Below are 12,253 nucleotides of genomic sequence, written 5' to 3' on the forward strand. Positions count from 1 at the left end.
TTTCTGTCCTAAAGTCAATAGTAAGTATTGGTTCCAAGGCAGAAAAGCAGTAAGGGCTAGGCCACGGGTCCCCAAACTGTGGTCCTTGAGGCCATTTATCCGGCTCTCATTGCACTTCCAGAAGGGGCACCACTTTCATTGATAGTTAGTGAGAGGAGCACAGGATGCCGCATAATCCTTTGTGTGGCGCCTTGTTCTGAGAGTAACTGAATGAGAACGAGGCGCCGTGCAAAGGATTATGTGGCTGCACAATGGAAGACATCAGCATGGTGAACGACAATCTGGAGGAAGGGATTCCGCACTGTGTATACTGTTGGACCCTGTATAGTAGTGGTGGTGATGGGCCTGTGCAAGGTGTGACAGGCCCATCATAGTCAGCGCTGCAGCCTCCGCTATCCCAGACAGTGGTATAGAGATTTGCTCATGGTTTTTTTTAATAGTCTGGCCCTCCAACGGCCTGAGGGACAGTAAACTGGCCCCTTGTGTAAAAAGTTTGGGGACCCCTGGGCTAGGCAATTGGGGTCAAATGACTTGTCCACAGTCACAAAGCCAAGAAAAGCCAAGAAGTGTCTGAGGCCACATTTGAATTCAGAAGCTCCTATCTCCCAGGCTGGCTCTCAAGCCACTGAGACATCCAGCTGCTCTCAACTCATTACCCTTCAAGACAGCCACTGGTAGGTAACTTGACTCTTAGCAAGTTTTCCCCAGCAATAGCGAAAGCTGTTTTGCTTCAATTGCTGTAGTGTGGTCTTAGTTCTTTCCTTTAGGGCCAAATATAAAAAAGTCTAATTCTTCCCAAAGATAACCTCTCAAATACTTTAATATAGCCACAACAGTCTCTTTTCTCATTCCTTAAATGGAACTTCAAGTGGAATAGTCTCTAGTCTCTGAAGAGTATGCTTTCTAGTCTTCTGGTTATTTTGGCCGCACTTTTACAGATAAGGACACATTTGCCTACCTGTCTAATGTTGAACACTTCCAGATGGAGTCTAAGAACAAGAGAAATTCCCTCATTATTTGGATACATCTTTCTTATTAATTCATCCTAGTATTTTTATATGCTATGTCACACTGCTTATTTATTTAGTTTGAAGTTTATTTTTTCACAGAACTGATGTCTAGTCAGATCTCTCTCATTTTGCATTGATTGATTTGGGGAACCAAAGTATGGAACTTTTTGTTCATACCAATTAAAACTCATTTATTTAACCCAGTCCACTGTAGCATAAAGTTTCGTTGTGTCTTTCACAGATTCAACAAACATGGTATCTGTGATTAAGGGTAAATGCAGATTTCTAGAGTTCTTGGGACTAGAAGTCTGCCTTCTGTAGACATTTGACCATTAATAACTCTGGGTCCAGTCATTCATTCTGTACCTCCACAACTCAGCACAGCAAGAAAGATATCACAGAATTTCAAGATTAGTGGACTAATTTGTGCACGTTGTCATACAAAAAAGATAGGAGGCTGACATATTACAATTAAGAAACGAACTTAAAATTATTTTTTCTCCTACAAATATAACAGAATTTATATGAAGGCTCTTGTTTGGTGGCCCCTTTGATAGATAACATTCAATTTAAAGATAGTACTTTTTGCTTGAAGCCTATCTGTGATCATGGAAAATAATTTCTACACACACATAAAAACATATGCTCCATCCCCTGAAATCACTTCCATGTCCACTGGTGCATTTCAACTAAGTAAACCCTCTGTTGAATTTTGTTGTGTTGTACAAACAACAGGTGCTGAAGGACTTGAATCTTAACTCTACTATCAATGCCAATAAAGAAAAAAAAATAATTTTATAAGTAACAATAAAGAGAGCTGTTTTAAAATTTCATCTGTGGTTTCAGTGAAATCCCTAAATTAAAGGATCTAGAACTATATAAAACTTCTAGGCCAACAGTAAAAGCAATAATTTTGGTTGTAAGGAAAGAAAGATTTTATTAACATATTGCCACACCTTTCAATCACTAGTAGCCACCAGGCAATCAGATGGCCAACTCCAGAGATTTGACTATGGATGGGCATATTCAATGACAATTCAAACTGATTATCCTAGATTTCATCACTTAAGGGTTTTAAGAACCATTATAGTATTTCATTTGTTTATCAAGAGTCATTAATTTACTTTTCCAATGAACAATAAGAAATTCTCCAGACCAAACATTTTACTAAGCAATTAAGTCACAAGAAAGGGGAAAAAACCCAAATTATTTGTACCATTAAGAAGATACAAACCATCTAGAAACTAGTGACTTCATGAGAAATCAAGAAACAATAAATAATCAATGGAATGAAAAAAAAATAGAAGAAAACATTAAATATTTTATTGAAAAAACAGCTGTCCTAGAAAACAGATCTGGGAGAGAAAATTTGAGAATTATTGAACAATCTGAAAGCCATGATCAAGCAAATCATTTTCTTTTTGCCACATCCATATTTCAGCTTCTCTTATTCTTTCGTCCTTATTCCCTGACTCCTTATATTGGAAATCAACACTGTCCATCATTTTTCTGCACCAATAACAAAACTGAAAGTTATGCAGACTTTGACTTCACATAAACCTGTATCCATTTTCTTCTATGGTAATTTTCTCCCTCCAAATTTTCCAACATTCATAAAAGATAATTATGAAGACAAATGGCACTCACTAGCGTTGTGGCCTTAGGTACAGTTAATCTATGTAGACTTTATTTTCCTCAGTAAAACTCAATAAATGTATTAAGTTCATAACTATGTACAAATCATTATGCTTATAGGAACTGGGGATAGATATCAAGTAGCTATGATTTCTTTGGTGTGGTGATTTACAAGTGTGGAAACTTTCCTCACCAATACAGACTACAACTAATAAACTGAAGTCTGTTTAAAATTTAAGGTTTTGGAGAGTTGCCTGAGGCAGAAAAGGTAAATGAATTTCCCATAGTTATATAGCTAAGCATTAGGAAGATTTGAACCTGGTTTTCCTGACTTTAATTACAAAGCTTTGTCCACCATGCCACACTGACTTTTGGATACTGAAATGACCCTCAGGTACTAGAGACGTAAAGATTAAAAATATTGTGTAGTCTTTGTTGTCTGTTTTTGTGATTCCTCTTTGAATATAAAAATATTTTATAAACATTCCAAGAATCTCATGGACACTTCAAGGGGCTTAATAGAAATTATTAGGAGACTATGACATGTATAAAGATCAATAAAATACAAAGCAATTTGTGACCATTAGTAAAAGAGAAAAACTCTAGAAAGACATGAAGAAAGAATGGAGATAAACTGAGGAATGGTTCACAGATGAGCACCTAAGTTTTTCCTCAAGGTAAAATAATAATTCTGAAACAAAGAAAAGAACAGATTCCAGGAATGAGAAAAGAGCTTGTGCTGATGCATGGAAACAAAAATGGATCAGGGAAAAATGCTAGTAAACATTTAGTTGGAAGAATCTGTGAAGAGGTAGGTGGAGATCAAATAAGGGATGAGTGAGTTATATGCCAGGCCAAGGAAGCTAGTATTTTATGCTAAAGGCAATTTATCAAATTCCCATCCATAACCACGGTCACCAATGGCAGGCAAGTGGGAAGACTGAAAGTTGAGAACCCTTCCTACACTCCCTTGCAACAGCTCCCAATGAAGAACTAATTATTAGTTCTTCTAAGGGCATTTTCTCAGAGATGTTCACTAAGAGTTACTGCAGTTAATATTACTTTTTGAGTGGGTTCTTACTGTTTCAAAGATAAAAATCCATAGCCTAACATTTAATGCCCTCCAGAATCAAGTTATACTCACATAAATTTTACAAAATCACAAAAACTTACATAATGTATGGACCACAGTTCACAGACCTATGTTCTAGGAATGATATACCTTCTTTGTTTATTTCGTGCCTTGAAACCAAGATCAACCTTTGTTCAAGGTTAAAAAACCTGAAATTTTATTGGTATGCATCATAACCTCCTATCCTTCATACCTATCAACACCTTTCTTGTTAACCATGGCCAAGAATCTCATCAGTTGATAACTGAACTGATTTTCTAGTGATTTTGAACTTAATAGGCTTATCTATCAGAATGGTACTACAAATCTTTCTAATTTTGTAAGATTAGTGATCACTTATACATGAACTTAAAAAGGCTTTGAGAACTCCTAATGAACAGTAACAAAATGAGGAATCAGAGCAGGACTTAATGGAGGACTACAATAAAATAATGTGTTACATTAATCTTCTATAATTTTTGGTAAAAGGTCATCTGGTGACTGAGTAAAGATTTATAGTATTCTTCTCATTTATAACTTAACACAAGCGCCTAGACTTCTTACTAATTCTCTATTCTATATTTTACCCATATCAGTACTTTCAGATTATTCTTTTCATCTGAAATCTAAATCTGTATTTTCAGATGCCTACTGGTTAGTTCCATTAGCATTTCAGATCACTTCAAATTTAATATTCTTCATGTCAAACTTTATCTCCTCCCAAATTATCTAGATTTCAGTTAATAATACTCAAACTAATCTCTCAGATTTTATGTTCTTCTCATTTCTATCTACTTTATATTGTTGCCAGACTAAAACTAAACTTTGTATAAGTTTAACAGTATTTCCTAACATGTTGGGTCCAAATTCCTTCTAAGATCCTCCATATTATTCCCTCATCACTAGACAGGTCAGATCAATCTTCTAACAGTTTTATAACCATGAATGAGTCACTTCTTTGGCCTTAGTTTTCTCATGCAGAATTAGAGATTGTGACACATAGTCCCAAAATAGATTTGTTAAAAAAACAAAACAAAACAAACAAAAAAAACCCCACATAGATACTGTGCCACACAACACAAAATAATGCTGTTGAGATCAAAGGAGATAATATTTATAAAAATGTATTATATAAGTCTCTACATAAGATAGGAGCTATTGCTGTCTCATTGAGACATATCAAAAATTTTTCTAGGTCCTAAATCTGCTGCATTATTTCGAAATCTTAGAATAGATTATGAAATCTAGGATTGCACAGCCTAAGAGCTAAGATTTTAATACAAATCTTTCAGTTACCAATTCTAGCACTTCACTATGCCAATGCTTTCTAAAAACTTAAGTTTGCTAACTTTATTTCTAACCACAAATATGCAATAACATGGCAGGCTCTAAAAACCCAGAATTTCTCTACCTAGAATCTCTATTTTCTATCTGAACCTTAGTAAATTTAAGCCTGAATAGTTCCAAAAGTTTGGGGAATAGATTTAATAAAGAGACTTAGCAAAATCTTAAGACTTTAATAATGACTTAAAAGAATATATAGACACTGACCTGATACTGTTGTATTTCAATCCCACCCAGTAAATCATCAGTAGCTTTGAATAGTTCATGTTCCTTCAACATAGTAACAAATCAAAATTGAATCTGATGTCAATATAAGCTGCCTCATATGGAAGTTTTTCTTTTCTTCTTAACTCTTATTTTCTTTCTTAGAATTGATGCTAAGTATCAATTCCAAGACAGAAGAGAGGTAAAGGCTAGGCAATTGGTGTTAAGTGGCTTACTTGCTCAGAGCCACAGAGCTAGAAGTGTCTGAGGCCAGATTTAAACTCATATTCTCCTGACTCCAGGCCTTGCACTTTATCCACTGTGTGATATAGCTGCCTTGGAAGAGTTCTGATCTACAATTTCCCAGAGGGTGATCATACCTGTCAGATGATGTTGGGCTAACACCAATAGGAGCTTCTACTGGCTTCTCTGCTGGTTTCTCTTCCTTAGGAGCACTAGTAGGTATAGGTTCACATACTGCTGCAGCTGGTGTTGGAGTGACAGATGTAGGTGTGGGGGTGGGAGCCAAGGCAGGGGAAGGAGTTGGGGCTTGAGCCACAGATGCTGCTGTAGATGAACTAACAGTAGAAGTGGTAGCAGGAATTGATTGTTGAGTTGTAGCTGGTGATGGTGCTGATGTGGCTGCTGCTTTGGGCTATATGAATAAAAACAAAAATCAAATCTTAAGATAGAAATAGCATACTACTTTTCTCCATTACATTATACTGTTCAAAAACCTACCACTTTACTTCAAAAGCATTACAAAATTACTTCCAGAATGATTTAAACTTTATTCTTAGCATTAGTTTTAGCTCAATAATAGATGAAGTCTTCAACATGACAGCAAAGGAAAGTAATGAATGCTGGAGGGGATGTGGCAAAGTAGGGACATTAATGCATTGCTGGTGGAGTTGTGAATTGATCCAACCATTCTGGAGGGCAATTTGGAACTATGCCCAAAGGGCGATAAAAGACTACGCCTGCCCTTTGATCCAGCCATAACACTGCTGGGTTTGTACCCCAAAGAGATAATAAGGAAAAAGATTTGTGCAAGAATATTCATAGCTGCGCTCTTTGTGGTAGCAAAAAATTGGAAAATGAGGGGATGCCCTTCAATTGGAGAATGGCTGAACAAATTGTGGTATATGTTGGTGATGGAATACTATTGTGCTCAAAGGAATAATAAAGTGGAGGAATTCCATGGAGACTGGAACAACCTCCAGGAAGTGATGCAGAGTGAGAGGAGCAGAACCAGGAGAACATTATACACAGAAACTGACACATTGTGGTACAAGAGAACGTAATGGACTTCTCCAGTAATGGCTTTACAATGTCCCTGAACAACCGGCAGCGATCTATGAGAGAAAAAAAAACCTATCCTCAAACAGGGGACAAACTGAGGGAGTAAAAACACGGAGGAAAAGCAACTGCTCGACTACAGAGGTTGAGGGGACATGATCGAGGAGAGAGGTGCCCTAATGCAAATACCAACAACAAGGAAATGGGTTCAGAGCAAGGACACATGTGATACCCAGATGAATCGCACATTGGCTAGGGAAGGGGGGGGTCATGGGGGGGGGGGAGAGAAAATGATCTGTTTCCAATGAACAATGTATGAAAATGACCAAATAAAATAATGTTTAAAAAAAAGAAGAAAAAGAAAACTAAAAAAATAATAGATGAAATCTTAAACATTCTACTTATTTCATTCAAGGTTGACAAACAAAAAGAATACACATACAAACAATAACTCAAACTGAATTGCATTCATTTTTCCATATCTATATAGTCATTTATTTTAAAAAGTCTCCATTTAAAAAAAGTCATTCAAGTTCTAATAGGTTACCAAATTAATTTGAAACAAAGTCAAATTAAATTGCTGCTTTAAATTGTATAGCATATGCTTCTAAAAACAAAACCTACATTACATGATTTAAAGATATTAAGGTTATATCAAATGAGTTTTTGTAGGGAAATAATGAATCTGACTTGGCTTAAATCATACATATTTAAACCATATGCAACCAACTTATGGTAAAGAATCAAGTACCTTCAAACCTGGTATTTCATTAGCAATAGGCAACTATTGTGAAAACTCCCCTTCCTTTAAACAATATAATCTTTGAAGCTTCCACTGTTATAGAGTTGTCTTGAGCTACTGAGGGGTTAAAGGCCTTGTTCATGTTCAGTAACTAACTAGGTGCTTTGAAGACTTTGAAGAACAAGGTTTTGAGACTAGGTCTTCTAAGGTCAAGTCACCATTTTAAAATCGCAACATAAATAAATGCTAATTAACACACTTGCTAATTATCCTATATTACTGCTGTTTCAGAGGACAAAAACACTAATACCACAAATAGCAGGTTTTACATATTCTTTTTTATGTGTGGTTTGAAATATGTTTAATTCAATAATTTGCAGTCCCATGATTTCATAGGTATAGATAGGTGTGTTCCCTCTATTTTTCCTTGCCATCCCAAACTCTGTAATAATGTCATGATCTTCACTAGATGTCTAGTCCTAGTCTGAATAGACTTGCCATAGCTATACTCCACTGTCATAATCTTAAAAAATGAAGGCTAATTCTGTACCATGATGAGGAATGGGTTGGTGATAGGATTAACCTAACAAATGTTCCATTAAGAACAAATTTACAGTTGATTTATCAAGATAAAGGTCTCAAAAAAATCATGCTTAAAATATAAAGCACCATTGTTTCTTATAGTTAAATAGCATTTTTCTGATAATGGAATGGAAATCAGAAGGTATCATGGAGATTGGGGAAAGGAATAAAATAAACACACAAAGTTCTACCCAGGAACAGGAACAGCTCTCAAGGCTCTAGATATTTAGATGAGGTAGAAGCAATACTTTATTTTATTTAAAAAAACCTTTACTTTCTGTCTTAGAACTAAGTATGTATTCCAAGGCAGAAGAGCAGTAAGGGTTAGACAACTGGGATTAAGTGACTTGCCCAGGGTCACAGAACTTGAAAGTGCCTGAGGCCAGACCTGAATCCATCTCAACTTTAGGTCTGGATTTTTTTTATACTCTGAGACAGCCTTTAGAAGGAAAATAAAGTTAGTAGTTTTAAGGACAGAAAATGGCATTAGAAACATCATTTACATTTGGTAAGCAATATATTAAACAAGGAGAAAACAATGCTGCTTTGACTTTAATACAGTTGATGGACAAAGAGTTGAGTATGTATATCATCGCTCATCTTCAACTATATTGGACATTTATGAAAAAAAAATATTTATATGACCTTTCATTTCCCACCTCTGTGCCTTTGAACAGATTGTTTTCCATGCTTGCAATGTTTTATTTCTTCAACTCCCTCTCAAATCCATATTAGCTTTTTCCAGGGCACAGCTTAGGCACGAGCTGCCCAAGAATATCTTTACCTACATATATAAATGTATGTATCACTCCTTTCCCTCTCACAGGGCTTTCCAAATAATTTTCTATTTATTCTGCATAAATTTTATGTGGATTTAATTGTATATACATTGTGGCCCATCCCAACAGAATATCAATAGCTTTAAAGTGGGCACTATTTTTTTTAGTCTTTGTGTCCCTAGTACCTGACTGATATTAGATGCTCAAATGCTTACTGAATTGACCTCCTCATGGAAACTTCTACATAACTGTCTAATACAGTACCTTTACACATAATGAATACAGTAATATCTTGACTATATCTAGAGTTCTTCCGAACTGTTAATTGTACTAAAAAAGAGGGAGGTCCTTCCCTGAAGTACTACAATTTCCCATTTAACCAAACTGAATAAAAATCTTCCTAAAACTCATTTCACATATCACTGTATTCTTAAAGAGAATATAAATTAACCATTTCTTGACTTTGATTCAGTATAGTACACATCAATTCTATCATGTAAAACAAAAGTTTGCTTCTGCATTAAATTATTATCTAGATGTTTTAACTTTTTAATCAGTTCTTCCACATGTAATAGCAGAGAAAATATGCAATCATAGATTTCTAGCAAGAAGGTATCCTAGATTACAGAGATCTAAAACTGTTAAGTGACCACAGAAATATCCAGGCCAATCCTCATTTTATAGATAAGGAACTTCCAAGTCCCAAACACATTTGAATTACCCCAAATATTATAGTGACAAAAGTGGGATATGGACCTATGTCTTCACTTCAAATCCTTTGCTCTTCTCCTTGTATACTGCTTACTTCAGTTATGGAATAAGGGGAGGTTTCTCATGGGCTGCCTTTGACATATATTAGCTGTGTGACCACAAATCACCATTTTAATGTTTTAAGACTATGAGTGGCAGATGAGTTGGCAATCTGAATAAGAAGTAGAATTCCCAATTAAATCACAGATCCAACTCTCCCACAATTCCATCCAAATCTCTTTTCTCAAGCCTCAAATTTTCCTGCTGCTGCCAACTCCTTTCTCTTCCAAATGGCTGTTTTGAAAACCATGACTTTGAGACCTTTGTGTAAACTAAGAGTAAAAAGTATCTTCTCTTTTAAGCAAACCAAGATTTTGTTGAGCAGTTTTAATTTTTATTTTGCTATGTATATGGATATTAATTATCTTTTTAATGTTTATTTCAGTTTGGAGCTGTTGTACAAATGGGGGAAGTTGCAGATACCTGATTTCCAGACAGATGAGATACTATTGTAGTAAAACACAAAATGGAAGAGAAAACACAATCTTCTACTACTACAACTACTTGTAGTACTACTACTACCACTACCACTACCGCTACTAATACATCATGATGTTATGATGGCATGGACTGCGTCTTATTTATTAAACTTTGTATTTCTCCAAATGGCCTAGTATTGCACTTTGCACATAATCTGTTTAAAAAAAAATTTTCTGGAAACGAATACAGTAATTTCCATCTTCATGTATCAGTTATGGCATGCTTAGGAAAAAGTCTGCCACAAAGCATATTCTCTTTTTTAAAAACTTAATACTAGGGGCAGCTGGGTGGCTCAGTGGATTGAGGTCTAGGGATGGAAGGTCCTAGGTTCAAATCTGGCCTCAGACACTTCCCAGCTGTGTGACCCTGGGCAAGTCACTTGACCCCCATTGCCTAGCCCTTACCACTCTTCTGCCTTGGAGCCAATACACAGTACTGACTCCAAGAGGGAAGGTAAGGGTTAAAAAAACAAACAAACAAACAAAAAAACACAACAAAAACTTAATACTATTCATGGTCATGTACACAAAGACAATAAAATCTACTTATTTCTATAATACTAAATTAGATTCTTAATTATGAACTACATTACCTAAAATGTTACACTACACACTCAAACTGATGCCACTTTTTAGTCTAAAGACAAAGTTTATAATTTTAGCTCCGCTATATACCCTGCAAAACAAATTTAATTTTAGCCCAATTTCCTCTCCTTACACAATAAAATTTCTTTTATCCCAAGACCTCCACCAATCTTTTTGCTCCCTAATTTGCTAGTGCTTTGGAGACACCTATTTTCTTAGAAGAATATGAACACTACTTCCACAGAAGTCCCATTTTTCTGTTATTCATTCCTGAGAAAGGAAATATTTTAATTTTAATCTCTTTATTTTGTGGAGTTTTTAAATGACTAGTTGTTTACTTTATGTTAACTGCATTAAATAATAAATATCTAGTTTAAGACTTTAACAGCCTCATTAATTACTATTTCTGGTATAATTTGTTTTGCATTATTCTAGAAAACATGGGGCTTTTTGGTCTTTTAGAATTCTTGAGATAATTTAATGATTAAAGATGACTCTTTAATGTGGCCTGTTAAATTTCTAAATAAGGAACATCTGTCCCAATTTTAATAGGCTTACCCTTTTCATGGCTATACAGCAAAGTCCTCTACTTCAGCAAAATCCATGACCCCAGAAGACTTGCCAAGGCAGTACACTAACTGTAAATATGTAAAATCATTAACTGTATTATTATTCTGTTGTAAATGGTAATAATCTGTGACACATCTATGGTTTTATTAATTGTGTTCACTTATACTGAATGATTTAGGTTGATTTGACTGAAAGGATTTGGGTTGATTTTATACACATATGTGGCATACTCACACACAAAATAGGTCAAAACTTACTTTTGTCACCATAACCACCACAAAGTTCTTCTCATCAATTTTGTATTCTTTGAGAGCAGTATCATCATTGAGGATTTTGCCTAGTGGATTAAAAGAAATTCATTGAAATAAACGAGTACTGTGCCTTAAAGAGTCTTGTCTTAAAAGTTAAGCAAATTAGCCCAAATGATTAAAGAGTATAATTGTTTGAAAAGTCTTTAAAAATACCCCAGGAAACCCAGCAACTTCAAACATTTAAACTATTTTTAGGTTGGAATGAAGTGCAGAATACAGAGAAAAATCAAAATAGTATCTAATATCTCATTTAAGAAAATACAGAAGGAAATTGGCATTTGTTTTACAGAGGACTTCTGTATATATTGACAGTCTTACTTCCACTACCTGAGAATAAGCAACAGTCATTCTCTAAATATATCTGAAAAAGTGCACTTCATCAAATGCCATTATCCAGCCTGGTCAAGTTATAATACATTAAACTATAATAGAGCAAGAAGAGGAACATATTAATATATGTAATTTTGTTGAAATACCTCATTTTTATAGTTTTATGAGGCCCAGACAAGTTAACTGACTTGTTCAAGTTCACATATTATTTAGAGGCAGATCTGGGATTAAAACTCACAGAGAAGGGGGTGGAAAGAGAAAGAAGCAATTATTTTACCTCTACTTTACAGAAAACTGAAACAAACAGAGGCTAATAGTTTTGCTCAGGATCATATAGTATCTGAGCTTCAGAGGCTGGATTAGAACTTGGATCTTTCTAATTCTAGGTCCAGTATTCTATCAACTACAACACCAGCTACCCCAAAGTGCCCCTTAATCAAAGCTTTGTTTCAATCTTAAAAG

General features: G+C 35.1%; 1 protein-coding gene across 5 annotated transcripts in view; it reads right to left on the reverse strand.

The window, feature by feature from the left end:
- The window catches only part of RAD23B (RAD23 homolog B, nucleotide excision repair protein), an 87,134-nt gene that overhangs the window by 32,854 nt on the left and 42,027 nt on the right, over positions 1–12,253 (reverse strand). For all 5 annotated transcript variants that reach the window (XM_007499636.3, XM_007499635.3, XM_056805305.1 and 2 more), the window contains exons 3-4: positions 11,408–11,487; positions 5,685–5,959 (exon numbers count right to left, since the gene is read on the reverse strand). In XM_007499636.3, coding sequence (XP_007499698.1) covers positions 5,685–5,959; positions 11,408–11,487 — 355 coding nt within the window. The remainder of the gene's footprint in view (positions 1–5,684; positions 5,960–11,407; positions 11,488–12,253) is intronic.

Source organism: Monodelphis domestica, chromosome 7 (genome assembly GCF_027887165.1).
Source record: "Monodelphis domestica isolate mMonDom1 chromosome 7, mMonDom1.pri, whole genome shotgun sequence".
NCBI lineage: Eukaryota > Metazoa > Chordata > Mammalia > Didelphimorphia > Didelphidae > Monodelphis > Monodelphis domestica.